This window comes from Melitaea cinxia, chromosome 16 (genome assembly GCF_905220565.1).
Source record: "Melitaea cinxia chromosome 16, ilMelCinx1.1, whole genome shotgun sequence".
Classification (NCBI taxonomy): Eukaryota; Metazoa; Arthropoda; class Insecta; order Lepidoptera; family Nymphalidae; genus Melitaea; species Melitaea cinxia.
The window spans coordinates 927,899-948,955 of record NC_059409.1 but is presented as its reverse complement, the minus strand read 5'-3'; the positions used below and the strand labels follow the sequence as shown (position 1 = coordinate 948,955).

At 32.0% G+C, this 21,057-nt stretch overlaps 1 protein-coding gene across 1 annotated transcript in view; it reads right to left on the bottom strand.

The window, feature by feature from the left end:
• Nucleotides 1–20,199, bottom strand: part of LOC123661056 (ninjurin-A) — a 29,042-nt gene extending 8,843 nt beyond the window's left edge. The window contains exons 1-2 of the mRNA XM_045596067.1: nucleotides 19,964–20,199; nucleotides 55–151 (exon numbers count right to left, since the gene is read on the bottom strand). Coding sequence (XP_045452023.1) covers nucleotides 55–151; nucleotides 19,964–20,143 — 277 coding nt within the window. The 5' untranslated portion in view covers nucleotides 20,144–20,199. The remainder of the gene's footprint in view (nucleotides 1–54; nucleotides 152–19,963) is intronic.
• Between the last annotated feature and the right edge of the window lie 858 nt (nucleotides 20,200–21,057).

Sequence of the window (21,057 nt, the reverse complement as noted above, 5' to 3'; positions counted from 1 at the left end):
AATGTGATGTAATTTATGACTGACCAAAGAAGGCCACTTGTTGCTAATGCTTACCAGCAAGTGGTGGCTTAGGGTGTTCTTTCTTTGGCTCAAGCAGTGGCTCATTGGACGCCGTATCTGTGTCGCTTCCAGCATGTGTGTTGTGTGAATCCTGTAACAATTTATATGTTATGTACAGTTATGAACAAAACTGCGTGCGTACAAAGTACACATGTCAGAAGTGAAACTTCTTTGGCAAACTAACTTTTATCTCGTTTATATTTATACAAATCTAAAGCTTTAGATTTCCGTTCCAGCGCCATCGACAAAAACGTTGCCGTTTCATCAAAACGTTGCCTTTTCATCCGTAAAAATTTTACCCTCATGAGCCTTTTTTTAACCGACTTCATATATATATTGTATGTTCGGCGATAACTTCGTCATTTATGAACCGATTATGATAATTCATTTTTTGGTGGAAAGGAGATTTTGATGATGGGATTCCAGAGAAATCGAGGGAAACTCTCGAAAATCCGCATAACTTTTTACTGGGTTTTACCGATAATTTTTAATTTAATCGAAAGCCGATGTTTATCATGTGGTCACATTTAAATTTCATCGAGATCTGATTACAACTTTTGGAGTAATCTTTGATAATGAGTATTTACTTGACTATTTTTTCGTCTACCTACGTTGAGTTATTTGTCGATGTAATTGAAGTCGGTTTTTTTTTCGTTTGCTGGCAAACACAATTATTTCACTTTAAAAACTTCATTAATTCATGTGTCATTATTATAAATTAGATTTAATGGATTTCACGTTTGCCAAGACAAGGTGACTTCGCCAATGTCATTGAAAAATAACAGAGGAGAAAATTTTGTAATTTAATTTTTTTGTACGTTTAACACCAAGAAAGGGGCCTATGCCCAGCAGTGGGATGTAACAGCCGAAACAATCAATCAATAAATCTTGTGTAACTAACTCCCAATACAACAATCGTTAAACAATAATTAAAAAATATTCATTACAATCCGAATCGGTCGTAGTTTGAATTTAACCATAATTGAATAAATTATAACGAATATAATTTTAATTTGCAAATTGACAATTTTTTTTTATTGTAGTAGGGCACAGCAGGAATTTCCTGTTCGAAATATGGAGCAGCCCGACTGGGGTAGTACCTCGAACTTACAGAAGATCACAGCTAAATGATACTGTTTCCAAGCAGTATTGTGTTCCTGTTGGTGAGTAAGGTGATCAGAGCTCCTGGGGCGGATTGGGGATTGGGTCGGCAACGCGCTTGCGATGCTTTTGATGTTGCAGGCGTCTATAAGCTTCGGTAATCACTTACCATCAGGTGAGCCGTACCCTTGTTTGCCGGCCTAGTTATATAAAAGTATATTCTTATTATATTTAAAAGTTAGTTTTGATTTTTATATAAAATTCATTCGTTTGTTAGTTTAATGTATTAATTATGAAGACTGCAGAAAGCTGCTTCTTGATTCCTCGGGTTATTAATACAGTCTAAAAATAATTAAAACAGAACAGACAAGAAAAACGGCAGAAAATCATCAGTAGGTAGTTACTTACATAATGTAAGCACGTGGAAACGTTAGACATACAATTTTCCATAAAATTTAATCTTTATTTTGGTCTGGGTTTTTAAAATATTGTACATTAAAATTATTCAAATTTATCATAATTTTGTCCATAAATTATGACTTCCTCATACTGTGAACTAAATGTATAAGTTACTGGGATTTTTAGGTCGTCTAAATGCGCAGCTATTTCAAGGATATAATGTTACATAAATTAAAAAAGACCAATGACTTTTGTCGCAAATATTCGAAAACTAGTGTGGTTTGAGGAGGATACAATCTGTTATGAACAAATATTATATGAACAAAATGCAACCTATGCAGTATGTCTATCTGGGAAATTTATACAAAGTCAGCGATAAACCCTATCGCTTCCAGACTATTGTATTTAGTTCAATTCGAGTCTGATTTTGTGTTAGAACAGTTGTCAGTAATTCAATTAATTTGCAGCAGTAAATAAAGTGGTTTTTTTTAAAGGACTCACGGAAAGCGATCCTAACAGATCTAAACTTTTTATACATAAACTAGCTGACTCTTCCAACTTCGTAACGCCATATTTTTTTGAACATATCGATTTTTTTTAATTTCTTTCATATAAATATTGTTTTGACAATAACGAACAGAAAAAAAAGTTAATAATCCAATCGTTCAGAAATTATACACATACACACATTTCTGCAATTTATTTTTGTTTGTAAGTATATGATATGTCATATCCACTAAAACCTCAAAAATAATATCGTTGAAAATGGGAATTTTCTTATTAATCATTGAGTTGCTAAAAATTATTTTTAACTTTTGTCATTCAATTTTGTAATGATAGTTTTACTATTTATTATATCAAGCTCAAGGCAGAGGTTTTTCCCTGACCGGTGTCGTTAGTCACTACAGAAAAATGAATAAATTTTATAACTAAATTATGTGTAATCATTGCAATTTATCAAAATTCGTATGACAGAAACAAGAATGATAATTTGACGGGACTTTTTATTAAGTTAAAAATAATAAAAAAGAACCGTAATGAAACCTGTCTATAATACGACTTAGCGACTGTGGTACACGCGGTACCTACTCAAACGATATGGATACGTATACGTTGATATTTCGAAGATTAATTTGAAAATAAGTTCGGTCAAGAATTGGTGAACGTATAAGAATTAAAATTTCTTCCAAAATATATTATTGTTCGTTGAGAAAATATTCTGATATAAATTTATAGCAGTCAACTGGCGAAACTTTATAGAAGGTCACAGAGTAGGTATTCTTTCTACGGGCTTCATAGTTATATTGAAGTAATAATCTCGCTCGTGTCAATCAATATATATTCGTAGGTTTTTCTCTGGCCTGAGAAACTGTTCATTAGTTCACCGGTGTTAATTTTGGCTTTGATAAAAACCATTAATTTTAAATACATACCTATTCATTCATTCATATTTAATAAAACTTCTTTTAAAATCTCTTGGTTTAACGCTCGTGTATTTTTATCTTTTATAAATCTTTTAAAAAACATAATTTATTCATGTGTTTAAAACTCGGAAGAATTAATTATACCTATGGCACTAACCCACGGGTTTTACCATTTAACTCAGAGCTGTGTTATTAGTACTAAACAGACACAATAAACCATTTTTTAACGTATAATATTAAAGTATTTAAAAAAAAACGGTTAACATTGTGTGACATTTTCATTTATATACCAAGGATAATCAAGTAAATATATATATATATATATATATATATATATATATATATTGTAATTATAATATTGCCAGTGCTTATAATAACATTTATACAATATTGATACATTATTATTTTTTTACTATTATACCGACATATGACTGACATATCATATAATTTTGCTTTATATAAAAGTCTTTAAGAATCAAAACATATAAATGACAAAGATGTTTGAAAACGCTGACATGATATAATTACAGATTATATATATTTTTTTCTATAGATTTAATTAATAGAATTTTTTTCATATAGACTGTAATTTTTTTAAAAGAAATTTTTGAGTTTCTTCCCAACGGAAACTTCGAATCGGTGGTAACTTCACATTTTCTATACTTAATTAAATACACACATACACACATCAGACTATCGCAGTCCACTGCTGGACATAGACCTCTACAAGTTCGCGTCAAAAATGGCGCGAACTCATGTGTTTTACCCACAGTCACCACACTGGGCAGGCGGGTATTGCGGGCGCTGCTGTGCTAGTCTTCGGCCTGTGTAATTCAAAGCCAGCAGTTTGATGGTTATCCCGCCATCGGTCGGCTTTTTAGATCCCAAGGTGGTAGTGGAATTGTGTTATCCCTTAGTCACCTGTTACGACACCCACAGGAATAGAGGGGATGGCTATATTCTTTACTGCCGTAGTCGCACAGCATAATTAAATTATTTTGAGTAATATAAAAACGACGATTTAACGTGTTTTGTGAAAGTTACTTCAATAAAATGTAGGTAGCGTATATTGACGTTTCAATTAGGTTTTTTAAAACTGATTTAATGAAGACATATTTAACTTCATTAAAATGAAGTTATATATATTAAAAAGAAGTTATATTAAAATATAAACTACTACAGTTACCTACCACGGTTCGCTTAAACCGAATATAAAAATAATCATATCGAAAATTTCGATCTAACGGGTACATCGTTCCATAGCTTAATTGGCTAGAGCGCCGACACGGTCAGTCGGATACGCAGGTTCGATCCCCGCTGGAACGGTCGATTTTTGATATGATATTAAAAAATATTTAGAATTCCTAATGTGCCCACACAAAAATAAAATCGTACAAATTACAATTTTTGTATGCTTGTAAACAAAAAAAACTTACTTCATGTAACATCGACAAGTAAAACAACGTAGGAAGTCAAAAAACTAATCAATTAAATACGCATCATTAGAGATATATGGACTTTAAATTCCTACATGATAAGCAGCAGCTTTCAATCAGTAAAAAAATTATGAAGTAACACAAATAAAAAGTACTTTCGAACTGAGAACCTCCTCCTTTTTACGATGGTTAAAAATATATCTAAAGTAGTTTCAGGAGTGACCAAACCAATTAAGCCTATAGTCTCATGTCGTGACGTCTAATAAAAGTCACCTTTTTACGTCACACGTCTTACTTATATATATTGGTACTGAATCATTCTTGGAGACGCTGTAAACATTTGTACGACGGACACAAATATTTATTGCAAACTTAAAGGAAACCACATCCCGGTATTTCAGTGTGATAAATATGAAGTTGGACTGAGAACCTCCTCCTTTTTACGATGGTTAAAAATATATCTAAAGTAGTTTCAGGAGTGACCAAACCAATTAAGCCTATAGTCTCATGTCATGACGTCTAATAAAAGTCACCTTTTTACGTCACACGTCTTACTTATATATATTGGTACTGAATCATTCTTGGAGACGCTGTAAACATTTGTACGACGGACACAAATATTTATTGCAAACGTAGAGGAAACCACATCCCGGTATTTCAGTGTGATAAATATGAAGTTGTACTGATAAATAGTACTGTGAATAAAAAATAATAACAATTAAAATAAATAAAATAATGACTAAAAATTTTCCAAACTATGTAATATTTAAAACGAAATCGAAGAACCAAACGCATTAGGTTTTATTATTTTTTATATGCCGGTGTCAGTTCTTTTTCCTCGTTCCCTCAATGATGAGGATTGCGACCACGAATGATACGTATCCATTGAAGGCGATCGTAAGCAGCATGTGTTGCACGGTTCAAGCTGCCTCCCACCGTATTCTTGATGACATCAGACCATCTTGCTGGTATCCTACCTCCCAACTAACTATTAACATTGTCAGTACAGTAAATACTGAAATAGTAATTAGATTAACATTAAAATGGGTATCTTGCTGTCACAAAAAAATTAACACATTATACAAACTAATAATATATGAAATTTAACTGAGGCACCTAGGCACAGCATGAAATATCTTGCTCAAAATCTGGAGCAGCCCAACTGGGGAAGTACCTCGACTTTACAGATAATTAAAACTGCTTTCAAGCAGTGTTGTGTTCTTGTGGTGAGTAAGGTGACCAGAGCTCCTGGGGGGATTGGGGTTAGGGTCGGCAAGGTGCTAGCGATGTTTCTGGTGTTGCAGGCGTCTATAAGCTACGGTAATCGCTTACTTTATTAGGTGAGCCGTACGCTTATTTGTCTAACTAGTTGTACACAACAAAAAAAAACGCCCAGATACTATGAACCTATTGTTATGACGTTGTTGTCTCGCGAATGCACTAGCGGTATATACTTAATGTACTCTAACGTACCTAACAAAAAAAAAAAAAAATCGGCCGAGTTATTTCGGAAAAATGAGAGCACAAACACGGTGACTAGTTTTTTATAGATTTGGTAAGCAAAACATTATCACAAAGCTTTGTTTAATAGATAGATATAATATTTTGTTCTACTTTATCAAAATTAATTCGCTGATAAGTTGTAACGATTGTCATAATTTATTCTTGTTAATATGTAACAAATAATAAGATAATGTTCGGTCAAGGTTAATGAAGTAGGTAATTAGTGTAAAAACAATCATTAACCTGTTTTGGGATTGCGCGTAATTTTTTACCAAGATGTTTGTTATGTATCTTCGATACAATATTGATGCTAGAAGAAATTACTTTAATTGTATATTTAACTATTTACTACATAAATGTATGTTCTAAAATAATGTTTAAACTATTTTTTCGGTGGCTTAAGTCACAAATATTTCTAAACAGCAAAACAAAAGAAAAATTGACGAGAAAAATGACAAATACAATATGGCGCCTAAATTCTGCCATTTGGATTTTTTAAAAATATTAATGCATCCAGAGATATTCGCGAGGCAACAATACTTCAACAAAACCTCATACTTGCAAGCGTTTAGCGCGAATAGACATTCAAATATAATAAAAAACATATAAAATAAACCCCCTTTGGTGAACTCTAAATAAATATAATTGTGTTTGCTCGCAAACGAAAAAAACCGACTTCATTTACATCGAAAAGTAATACAACTTAAGTAGATGAAAAAAATTAACAAACGCACTAGTCGTCACAACAATTTATGAGGATTTCTCTTGATTTCACTGGGATCCCATCATCAGATCCTGATTCCCTTATCATAGTACCACACTTGGAATATCTCCTTTCCAATTAAAAAAGAATTATCATAATCGGTCCATAAACGACGAAGTTATTCCCGAACATACATAAATATATATATATTCGACCGAATTCGTTCTTCGAATCGAGTAACCTCCTCCTTTTTTGAAGTCGGTTAAAAAATAACAATATTATCCAACATTCTGTTTGGGCTTTGAAGAGCCCTTGAATTGATGACTAATGATGCTAAACGTTTTCACATTAGTACAATTACGATTTGAAGTCATCATCATACTGACCATTCTTTCCTAATATAGACAGGCTGAGTGACAGGTTAAAAAAACTTGTACGATCATATTACAAATTAAAATTACATTTGTTTTTAAAATATTAGTTATAGTTGATGTCAAGTTACCAGCGATTCCGAATGTAGATTATGCAGAGAATAATAATCGGCACGAAACTGCGCAGATACTCTTTGTCGCAATAACATGGGTAAAATCGGGAGGGTGATCTAGTAGACTAAACTAGACTATACGAGACTCGTAATGAGTCAAACATTTAAAATACATACAATATTTTCTATCGTTTAATAATAACACTAAAGATGAATAATAACTGGCTGAGGGTTAATGTTCTAAACATTGTTTTTCGAAATATAGTTTTTTTTCTTTAATTTGTTTTTGAAGTAAAACTTCTTTACGCACGCTTGACTTGGGGAGGGCTAGTGTTACGAAAAGTGTGATCGTGTGAAGCGAACAGAACAAGCATTTTCTTTCTCTCTTTCTCTCATAGCCAGTTACGTTTCGTATATCTAAAACACAGTGCAGGCCTATTGTGCAGAAGTTTTACTTCAGTCGTGTGGTCTAAAGCACACTCGTTTTTAACGTGAAACTTTTGTCGTTCTTTTTTATCGTTCTAATATTTTTCGTTCATCTATCGCATGTCGCATGACGTAAGTGTTCCATTGTATTTGTGTTTTGATGTGTGTATTAAATATTTTTATTCACCAAAATTTCACTTGAATCTTGGCTTCATTAAACTACACAATTCTTTTTTTAAATTTAGACTACTAACGAAAATTCTAATATTTTTGAATCGGCGCAATGATTTTTAATACTATAACAGCACACAATGAAGAAAAACATACATATAAATATATGCATAACGAACCCGGAAAATACAACACTATTAGGTCTTTAGGTAGTTATTTTTCTAAATGAAAACCATAGCAAAGAATTTGACAGATCATACATTGTGTATTAAGTCTATGATTCATATTTTATTCACGTTGCTTTGTAACAGCCGCGTTGTAAAAAATTGAGAGATTGATGTATTAGATTAAAATACTCCTACATTCTCACTTTAATGAATTATATTCTTAAAAAACATTTGTTATTTTGTCTGAGAAATAGCTTTTAGTTATTTATTTTATTTATTTATTTTTGACACGTCAGCAGCGTAACACATAGGTAACACATCTTAATATATATAAATCTCGTGTCACAATGTTTGTCCTCAATGGACTCCTAAACCACTTAACCGATTATAATAAAATTCGCACACCATGTGCAGTTCGATCCAACTTAAAAGATAGGCTATATTTTATTTTGATATATTATGTTATTATTATATTTCAGAAAAAAATAAGGTGATACGAAGTTCGCCAGGTCAGCTAGTTGACATAATATAATAAAACGAGCGTGCTTTAGACCACACGACTGAAGTAAAACTTCTTTAGTTGTCCCTACAGTAATATAAAGAAAGTAAAGTAAGAGTAAGAAATGAGGAGATTCATAGGAAAACCAGGGTAACCGACATTTCTCGAAGGGTCGCACAGTTGAAATGGCAATGGGTAGGGCACATAGCCCGAAGGACCGATGGCCGATGGGGCGGAAAGGTTCTCGAGTGGCGACCACGTACCGGGTGCCGCAGCGTTGGCTGGCCCCCCACGAGGTGGACCGACGATCTGGTCAGGGTCGCGGGAGGCCGCTGGATGCGTGCTACGCAGGACCGATCGTCGTGGAAAGCATTAGGGGAGGCTTATGCTCAGCAGTGGGCGTCCGTGAGCTGATATGATGATGATGACAGTAATATACGAAACGTAACTCTCTCTCTGTCTATCTTCACTAATAAACTATTACAGCTGTGATCTTCTGTAAGGTCGAGGTACTACCCCAGTCGGGCTGTGCCATATTTTGAACAGGAAATTTCCCGCTGTACCCTACCTCAAGAAAATAACCATTATTTTAAAGTTTTAAATTAGTTGATACGGCGAACTTGAATCAACGAAACATTGTACTAACGAAAGCGTACGTAACAAGAGTATTACCTAATTTAGTGCATTTGTTTGCAAGTTGCGCGTACATTCATTTCGGATATTAATTTTGTGTATAAATAGACAATCATCTACTTCTCGTATTTCAACAGAAATATAGTTTATAATGTGCATATTACAAGCGTTCGACTCGAAAAAAAAATATTCTCTCATTTACAAAAAAAAAAAAAAAAAAAACAATTAACAATTTTACAATAAACAATTCAACTTCAATCAATTTAAAAAAAACTCTTTTCTTTTTTCTTTTTTATCTTAAAGAGTAAATTTCACATTTATTACATGTTTATTTGGAAAACTATCAACATGAAAATATTCGTACACACTGCGTGTCATACAGTCTACAGTTCTTGCCAAAACAAAAGTTATTTTAAAAAATACTTCTCAGAATTTACATTGGAGTAATTACGAATGAAGTTTTACAATTTTCCGTGTGTTTTCCTTGTCGTTAATACAATTATATAATTAGCTAAAATTTAAACTCGCTAATAATACTAAGACGCTAAGGTAAAACTGTATGAAGTTGAGAAGATTACATTTAAAAACACTCGCATATAAAAAAAAAATCGTGTGCTTTAGACCAAACGACTGAAGTAAAACTTACGAAACGTAACTCTCTCTCTTTCTATCTTCACTAACTTATATCTTCCTCTCAACTTCCGTTGGCCTCGTCCGATCACACTTTCGTAACGCTCTCGTCACGCAATCATCAGCTTACTCCTCAAGTCAAGCGTAGGTAAAAAAGTTTTACTTCAAAAGTATAATAGTACTAGTATAGTAGCGATTTATTTATTCTATTGATTTCTTTATAGCGTCTAAAACAAAAAATAAATCTATAAAAATGGTTAGGTTTAATTTTTTTTCTGTATTTCCTGAGGTCACCTAAGGGTGACTAATTCCTATTCCTATATAATGTAAGCAGAATTTATAAAAAAAATACGATTAAGGTCAGGTTGTTTTTTGCACGTACATAGATTTCTGGACCTTTGCTTCTGTACCGTTTTGGCTGTCATCTGTCAGTCTGACTGATTTTTTATTTATTTAAAAAATAGTAGTTACGCAACAGTATCAAATATTGACGTTAGGATTCCCCGTTTTGTGAATTTTATTTGAAATTCGAAACTACAAAAACAGTTTTTAACAAAATATATTAATATAAAAAGTTTTATCCTATCTGGTTGAAATTGGTATTAAAAAGGAAAACCCTACTTAGATATTAAGATAATAACAATTTACAGTCGACACTATCATGTTTTTTAAAATATTGTTTTTCTAATAGTGTTACGTCATTACGTGTACAAAAGCTATTGATTCTCAATGACATGCTAAGTTCGAGCGAAAACGTGGGCGAGTTCATCGACCTCATCAACACGCACGTTACAGCCTCATTGCGAAATTACTCGAGAAAATAAAAATCAAGTCATTGTTAGAATATTTCATTACATCCTACAGTTAAATATTTCTGTTCTAAGGACTTAAACCTTATTGGTAGATTAAAACTACTTTTATTATTTTATTGAGACGTTTACTTGAATTCATAGCAGTTTTAATATAATGAGCTATATGAGCCATAATTATCTCGTTATTGTAAGGCAGCTCATTATTTTCGCAAATTGTCTGGAACTGCCCTTAATATGTGCCCACTAAAACACAAAACATATCTTCATACTAGTTGTGCCCCGTGGTTATACCTGCGTAGTTTGAGGAAAAAATAGTCTAGGTATAGTCTTTCTCTTTAAATGGGCTATCAAACTCAAAAAATAATTTTTCAATTCGAACCAGTACCAAATTAGCGCGTAACCAAATTATTTATTATTTATTTCTACTTTATTGTACACCACACATTTTAAACAATAAAAACATTAAAAAAAACCTTTACAGACTGTAAAGTACAATCGGCGGACTTATGGCTAATTAGCCATTTATTCCAGACAACCCCCCCCCCCAACCCCAAATTAACAAAATTATCAGCTTTAAAATATTAGTATAGATTATAAATAAGTCAAAAATCATTTTATAGAGACTCTAAACAATTACTGAATGTAAATATAATAACTTATTTATTATTAACTTCTATAAATAACCGAATGTTATCAACTTATATAACCTCTACATTATTTATCAGAGTAAGAAGACGGGCCTATCTGTATTATGCTAAAGTTAATAAACAAGTTTCCTTACCTCATTAACAGAAAGATTTTTAAAAAAAGTAAAATTATTATTATAACAGTGAATCGCCAAATTGTTCGCAAACTTGTTTGGCACTGTTGCAAGCGCCGTCAGTGTCACTCAATACCTTTTACGAGTACGACGTGTATCACCGGTTTCTTATTTATAAGAAAAACTAAACCTTAGTTTATCATATATTGAAGTGGCGTTGCGTGAGGGGTGCAGTGGGGCATAGCACACGAAAGGGAGGCGGCAAAATCACCACGATTTTTTTTATTGACAAAAAAAATCCAATTCGTGTCCGCAATGTAACATATAACAAATACAGCCGAATTGAAAACCTCCTGAAAATTGTGCTTGCAATTAGTGAATTAAATTATTTAAGTAAAAAATTAAATGTATCGGTTGAGGCGGCAAATTAAAAAAAATCTACGATACACCACTCCATCGAAGTTACTGATAGATTTTTTAGCAACATTCAAAAAAAAGCCCTAAAGGCCAATACCACCTGAATTTAAGAACTACTATTTTTGAATTCACGTGTTGCGAATCGAAATAGCTTGCAGACGTAGTGGAGTTTGATGGTCGAAAAGAAAAATATGTAATAAACATTTATCCGGTGGATACGTCAGATAGCTCTATTAGAAACCGGTAAAACAGGTTCTTAGTGTTATAGTAATAACACCATTTAATTAATTTTATACTTTACTGTACACCACTAATATTTAGCGGAGCGGACTTAAGGCTAATTAGCCATCAACCAGACAATCCATTTTACGTCTCAATAGCAATGTAAATGACTATTTTAATTGTTTTCATTTCGTTTAAATGAAGTTTTGTAAAGTAATTAATGTTATTATTCCACTGATATATATCTTAACCTTAGATTAAAATAATGTAAACATTGTTCATAAAACGTCAAAAAAAAAGACGTCAAAGAGGAAATCTTCATGAATTCATTTTCTTAGAAAATAAATTAAATGTAATCATTATCAATGCGTTTTAACATTTATATTCATTTAACATTTTGATACATTGCTTTTTTTACAGCTATACAGTTACAAATAAATTGTTACAGTTAGTATTTAATATTCTTAGCGCTTAGCAAAATATAATTAAACATTTATATGCATCTATCTCTCATCTATTCTACAACTAGCTGACTCGGCAAACGTTGTCTTGCCGCTAAACGCGCTATTTAAAAATAGGGGGTTGGTGGTAGAAGGGTGAAAATTTAGGGTTGTATGTATTTTTAAATGCCAAATCATAATAAAAGAATAAATAATTTATCTAAAAATTAAAAAAAAAACTTAGGGGTGGACTACCCTTAACATTTAGGGGGATTAAAAATAGATGTTGTTCGATTCTCAGACCTACCCAATATGCACACAAAATTTCATGAGAATCGGTCAGCCGTTTCGGAGAAGTTTAACTACAAACACCGCGACACGAGAATTTTATATATATGATTGTTATTAAATAAATTTTTAATTTACCCCGTATTTTTATTTTATTTTAAATTTCCATAAATTCTGACATTTGAGATGATCGCGCAAAATATTATTAATTATAACTATTTTTTTTTTTGTGAAACATACACATTGGATTTTCGCATTGCAAATAAGAATATTTATTTTATGTGGAATGTCTCGTGCGCACATCGTTTGAAAACCGGAATCCAATATTCAAGTAATGTCAAATTGAATCGCATTCTTTGTGTAATTTGTCCATTTAATATTGACGCTCTATCATCGGTGATTATTTTAATATTTATACATGAACTAATTATGTCTCAAGGTTGTTTGGCAGTACATAGTATTTGTAATTTGGTAATCACCTTTTATAGCTTTACCTAATTATAAAAGTCTTCAAACCTCTCTCAAACAGAATCAGAACTATTTTTTCGCTATTTTTATTTGTTAATGTATATATATTAAATTTTAGAAGATATGCTCGACAATACGTTTTGCCATTTCTTTTTATTTATATAGAATGTTTCCAACTCTGTAACCTGTTTCTCATCCTTACTTTTAGTGACCATAAATATAAATATACTTAAGATTTTAAATATTTTACAGTTATTACGTTTTCTTTTATATTACAGTATAGTTTTATGTGTCTCTTTGACCGTTTTTGTCTCAATTTTGGAAAATTACTTTACTCACTTAGTCTTACAAAATTGATTTTTTTTTAGTTAGATATATCACGTATTCAAAGCGTATATTTTTCTTACTTAATATAATCGCATTATAAAGGTACACACAGCTTAAAAAGAAAGACTAATATCATCAACACGTGCTGATAATGTCGTTCCACTACATTTAATACACGTTAGCATTAATAGCTGTAAATTTTTACACGACATTGAATTTAAATCAACAACATGAGGACTGGTGCATTTTTGTTCAGAAAATCGGTATTGCGGTTCGACTGGGAAATGCCACTAGTATTAGCACAATTCCACGCGGACATTTATACCACAATTATCTGTAAATACTTACAAAATTATTTAGTTGTACGTTGTAAATACGTATATTATTGTAAACTTTCGAAATAAGTTTTTATTTAAAACCAACAATCGTTTGTTATTTGTAACTGTTATTATATTAACTTACATGTCTTCTTGAAAGATTGACTGTTATTTACTCAAAATGAAAAATAACTTTATTCAAATAGACTTCAAAGACACTTTCGAATCGTCATTTTACTAATTAAATTTTTAAAGTGATTATTATTTTTAAAATTATTATTTTTAAAAGTGTACCACCGGTTCGGAATTTAGATTCTGCAGAGAAGAATCGGCAAGACTTACTCTTATCAAAATCATATATAAACTTTGTTTTAGTACAAAATTAGTAATATCTTACATTAATACTATTGTAGTTCAAATACTTAATGCCATAAGGCAGTTTTACTTAAACGATTAACATAATCTTATGTCTGAGTTTAAAAACATACTCACATAGATAAATTAGCTTCACCTGATAATTTATACGGAAAAAGTTAAATGTTGCAATTACTAGTCAGTTCAACGAGCGCAAAATATATTGTGGTACAAAAAATATGTAAATTAGACATAACAGATTAACCAAAAAAACGTTCCAGTTCTTTTCTTGTATTAATTTTAAACGAATGTTAGTAATATTTAATATAGGTAATAATAACTCCTTGGTCTCCAGTAAGGCTTACAAGGCGGTAAAGGATCTTTGTTTTAAAGCTGGTCGCACTTAATTTAGTCAATGCTTAAAATAGAATATATTTTAATTAATAACTTACATGAAACGAGGCAATATATAAATCTAAAGAACAGTCTTTAGGCATTTTTGTTATAAATAAAATTAAAATTTTTAATTGCTATTATATATGCTTCCAAAATTTTTCTTATTTAATCTTAACATATTTGAAGGACAAGATCAACAGATTATAAAATATTAAAGATTCCTTGTACAGAACTTTATGCTTTTGATAATTTACAATAAAAATATATTCTATTTCTAGGTCTATTATTTTCCCATTTTTGAAATTAAACTTCTTTGGCACGCTTAACTTGGGGACAAAGCTGGTGAATACGTGACGAGAGCGTTACGAAAAGTGAGATTGGGCGAGGCGAACGGAGCAAAAGAGAGAGGTGCGAGCACACATTTTCTTTTTCTCTTTCTCTCATAGCCGTCATGCGTTACGTATATCTAAGACACAGTACAGTCCTATTGTGAAGAAGTTTTACTTCAATCGTGTGGTCTAAACCACACTCGTTCATTTTAAATTAGTACATAAGTGTAACTAGAAGTAATCCTCAACTATGAATGAATTCAATTTAACCGTCATTCGTTAAACTCATTTTTTTTTTTAACAACGTCGTCATAAGGTTTAATCAGTTTATTTTCGTATGTCCCGAGTGCCCTCAGCGACTTATAGGGCTAAATATAGAATACAATTAAATTGAGTTTACCATAAAAATGTTGTCTTTAAAGGTTCTTTAAAAATTTGTTTCATTTGTATAAAATGAGGCATTCCAGTTTCAAACCCTTTGTCACTGTCTCTGTATTTTACTTTTTTTAATATTTGGCAGATATTTTTATCACACCAAAGTAGCTCAATGACGTGTCTTAATCATTGAATTAGGTTTTAAAGAAAACGTACAAGTGTATAATTGGGTGTAATTAAAGTTGCGAGCTCTCAAACGGTTGCTAATTACTGGCTTATTGTTTAGACGAAACGCATACCTATCTACCTAAAACAAAAGCGTAATATGGGCATACTGACACATGCTAGACTAGAAAAATAGTGGTAATTTGAGACAGTGTCTATTCCGCTGAAATGGAATACCATATTACAATAAGAATAAATTTTGATTATCAGATTAGACCATGATAAGAACAATCTTTAAGAATTATCTGCTATGTAAATTAAACTAGCGACCCGCCCCGGCTTCGCACGGTTGCAAAAACTACCAGTATTCCTCTACTATATTATGCATGAATTATACATATAAACCTTCCTCTTCAATCACTCTATCTATTAAAAAAAAACCGCATCAAAATCCGTTGCCTAGTTTTAAAGATTTAAGCATACATAGGGACAGAGAAAGCGACTTTGTTTTATACTATGTAGTGAAATATGCATTATAAAAAGTATGACTCCATCTTAACAAAATTAGAATGACAGATCACCTTATCCAAATTTTAATGTAAGAAGAAGCATAATATATTATGTAAACCGTTTCAGTTAAATAATAAAGTTGAGTTTCATGATGACTATAAAGGAAACGCGACAACAATATGATTGATATAGCTGTGTGACGATGATTTCTTGTTGTTATTGTCTTCAGCCTGTGATACAGACACGTTTTTTAGACATTCAACTACGAGTACAATATGTACTTAAACAGGCATATTTAATGATACTTAAGGAAATACGAGGAAAACGATGGATTTATTAATTAATATATAGGGAAATCTTTTTATTTTAATGATATCACAAATGTTACTACTTTTAACCGAGTTCAAAAGAAGAGGAGGTTTCTCAATTCGACCGTATATATATTTTTTATGTGTTCGTGCATAACTTCGTAGTTTATAAACCGAGATTGATGATTCTTTGTTTGTTAGAAAGGAGAAATTCCAAGGGTGGTACCATGATAAGGAAACCAGGATCTGATGATGGCATCCCAGAGATATCGAACGGGAACCTTCGAAAATTGTAGTGGCGACTAGTGCGTTTATTAATTTTTTTCGTTTACTTACGTTGTATTACTTTTCAATGTAATTTAAGTCGGTTTTTTTCGTTTGCGAGCAAACACAATTATTCTTGACTGTGAGTGACTTAATCTTCTGTCATAAATCTATAATAATTATATTCAACCTGCTACAAATTGTATCTATAATCTGGTTGAAAGGAGTAGATTTCGTAATGACTCAGTACCTATATAATAGTTATTATAAACTCAGGTTGACTTATAGCATTGAGTATTGACGTTCTTAAAGCCGCGGTTTTAGCTAGTACATAAACGTGCATTCATTTTGCGCAAGAACTTAAGTTTAAATTGATATTATAATGATCAACATTTTATTTTTAACATCGTTGGTAGATAATAATTTTTATATACAATATACAAGTAGAAAAACAGTGACAATTTTAATTACTATTATTAAATCAATTAGATGTGGAATATTAATGTCAAAACAGAATCAGTGTCAACGACTTTAGTAGAATAAACAAAAAAATATCTATGACATACACACACGATCGTGTTCCAACGGTAAGCAAGTTTAATGCTTGTGTTATAACACAACAGCCAGTAATGTCCAACTGATATAGCAAGATATTTTTTTTTATTCGATAAATACATAGTAATAATATACTTATATATAAATAAATATATATAAATAAATATATATATTACACCCAGAATCGAGGCGAGAATGAACCCTCGACACCCGGAGCAGAAAGCGGGGTCACTGCCAACTGCGCCAACGGGATAGTCTCCAGGAGGTCACGAGAAGATCAAAAATATATCATTTACTGTATTTTTGTGTTTACATCAACGTCAAACGTGTCAAGTGTCACTAGTGTTATTTGTAAACAGCTTTATTCGTAGTTCAATATATCTTTATATTAGAATGACTTCGTTTTATTTTTTATTTTTCGTTTTAGTAATATTTAAATTTCACTTACTCGACTATACTATGTAGTTCTAGCTCCCGACTTCATGAGACGCTAGAAGCGAGACGTTCCTTAGATAATTTCTTGTGACTACTATTAAAATAGTTAGCCTTGACGTTGTTTATGAAATTTAAAGCAGTTACTGTAAGTTAATTGATGGTAATATTATTCCACAAGTAATTTTCAATACAATATGTACAAAACTACAAAGCGATAAAAGACCGGTTTTTGTCAAGTGACTAAGCGTTTGGATTTTGATGCAATTAATTTTGGAATTTCTGTCGACTTTTCAACCGACTTTCGAAATGGAGGAAGTTATCAATTCAACTGTATTTTTTTTTAAATTTTTTTAATATGTTACCTCATAGCTTTTTTAACTGGGTATACCGATTTTGATGATTCTTTTTTTAATGGAAGCTGGTAGGTACTTGTCGTGTGGTTCCATTTAAATTTGATCGAGATCTGATGACTACTTTTTGAGTAAACTTTGATAATGCGCATTTACTTGACCAGCGTCTTAAGTCACCAACCGGGCGGACGGGCAGCAGCGTCTTCGGTGCGACAAAGCCAGTTTTTATTACCAATGATTATTATTTTTAATATGTGAGTACTTTACATTCAAAAAGTTGATTTGAATTAAACCTAATCAAATATACCTGCGGTCACCAACCCGCCTGCCCAGCGTGGTGACTATTCGCAACACAAATGAGTTCGCGCCATTTGTGGCGCGAACTTGTGGAGGCCTATGTCCAGTAGTGGACTGCGATAGGCTGAAATGATGATGATGATGATTTACTTGACTATTTTTTCCTCTTCCTATGTTGTATTACTTGTCGATGTAATTGAAGTCGGTTTTTTCCGTTTACAGGCAAACACAATTAAATGGAAAGTACTTTCTTCACATGAGTCAACATAGTATATGTGATGTTTTATAGCCTAATCAATAAACAGGCTTTTTAACGTAAAAAAAAATCATTTAACCGACACCAAAAAAGGAAAAATTTCAATTCGCCCTTTTTATATTGTATCTCATAGCTTTTTACAGAGAACCGATTTTAATTGTTCTTCTTTTATTCGAAATCTGGTGCTTGTTTGCAGTCCCATTTAAATTTGACCGAGCTGACAAGCAGTTTTTGAGTTATCACTACTATATTTCTCTATATTTCTCAATGTAAATTGAGTCAGTTTTTGTTTTTGTTTGAGAATAAACATAATTATTATTTTAATAGAACAAACCAATACCGAAATTAATTATTGCATTCAAACCAACAAACTTCTGCCTAATGTCATTGGAGTTCATCCACGCTAATTCATGATCACATTTATTATGACCAAGTCATCGTACAGTGAGTTAAACAATACTGTATTTCTTTGTTAATAACCATTAGACTATTATTTGCACATGCTATTATCACTACTTATATTTATAGTTTTAATAAATAATAAAGTTGTCAGTTGATACATTAAGGGTAGTCGAATCAAATTAACTTTAGACAAGAAGGCTTTAAAGGCACTGTTGAATCATCAATCTATAAGAGGAACTATACTGAATCGATTTTAAAAATTATTTCACTGTTGGGGGTGACATAGGCTACATTATATTTCCAAAAAAAGATTGGGAATAAATTATTTTGAAATATTTGTTAAGTACCCGTGCTAAGCCGGGGCGGAATGCTAGTGTATGATAAATTAATAAGATACTTTAATATGTACGATTTTATTTTTGTGTTACCCACACATTAGGAATTCTAAACATTTTTGAATATCATATCAAAAATTGACCGCTCCAGCGGGGTTCGAACCCGCGTCTCCGACTGACCGTGTCGGCGCTCTAGCCAATTAAGCTATGGAACGATATACCCGCTAGAGCGAAATTTTTGATATGATGATTTTTATTTTCGGTTTAAGCGAACGATAGAAGATACTTTAGTTAAGGTAAAGTTACCATGTGATTCAGAAGTCAGAATGTGTACACAAAACCAATGAATACTATGATTGTTTAATGTGATGTTAACGTCGAATTCGGAATGTATGTAGGTACTGGTAGGTACCTCTAGATTCAGCTAAGAAAAGCGGAACCGTACCAAACCGGAAGAAATACAACATTTACGTTTTTAGCTTTTGAAAGTTACTTCTTTAAAAAATTGTCAATACACCAATTTAGCATATTCAGTCAGCTGGAGTTACTGAACTTTTACGTTTTCATCATCTAAAGTGATATTATCATATTTATTTAAACGTTTACTTTTATTCTGTTAAAGTCGGTTCAGAGCAAACAAACTCTAATATTTACACATTTTATAACAACGTCAGATAAACAACTTCATTTCAAATGATAATTTTAGCACTTTTAGAACATTCCAAGAAAAAGAATACTGCTATCATTTAGTGAGGAAGGTGGTCAGAGCAGCTGGGGAGGATCAGGGTAGGGTCAACAACGCGCTTGTAATGTTTTTGATGCTGCAGGCGTCTATAGCGAACATACGGTAACAGTTTACCAACAGGTTGCGCTGGTTTGTTGACCTATTCATGTAAAAAAAAAAAGAAAAAAATTATAGTACGAATTTTATAAACATTCGCGTACCTTGTCTATTCCATTAGTCCTTTCATTGGAGATAAAATGGACAGCCGGTTGCACACTGCCTCTAGGCGATGATGGTGTACCAAAGACCATTTCAACATCGTTCATGTCAATTTTTGGAGCATTATGAGATATATTAGGGGATGTAACACTGTTTAAAACGTGACGATTTCCCGTCGACATTTTTATCACACTAACACAGATAATTTAAGAGAACAAAGCTAAAAGTTTTATTGACAGAAGATATTTTAATTTAATATTAACAGTTTCTTTGATATTTACACACGCGTCTGCGACGATATGTTTAACAATCAATTCAAACGTCCACACTCGATCGTGGTAATGACAATACTGATATTTACTGACTGAGTAAATGAAACGAGTCTGGTCTGTAGCCGTGTAGAACGACGAACCGTATTTAATGAGTTGATCTCTATAAATACCGGTGTTACATGGACCATGTTATAATATGGAACAATTCAACATTTGGGAAATTTTTATAATCAACTAGCGACCCGCCCCGGCTTCGCACGGGTGCAATGCTGATACTAAATATACTACAGAATGTCTTTATTTATATTATGAAGCTAGCTTATAGCATGGTTATTAACATAATAACAACATTCAAATATGCGTCGTTAGACTACACGTTGTTACAGAATGCGTTGAAGAAATCATGGTTCACTGCTCGTTCCCTGTAGGTGATAGCGTGATAATATTATGTAGCCTATATGTTGACCCGACTTCTTAATAATATTCGTGCCAAATTTAAAATAAATGCATGCAGTACTTTTTGAGTTTATCCCGGACATACATACAGACAAACAGACAAAAATTCTAAAAACCATAATTTTGGCTTCGGTATCGATTGTAGATCACAATCAAAGTATTCTTTTAAAAAAATATTCAATGTAGAGTTTTGACTTTCTACCATTTTATTATATGTATAGATAAGGTTATGTAGCGGTAATTTTGGGTACTTTCAAATAATAATTAAAAAAAACCATGTAGTTGAAGTTCTATTCGAGGTATAAAGAAAATAATTATTTGGGTATACATTTTTATTATGATTTTTTTATCGATAAAAGTCAAAGAAC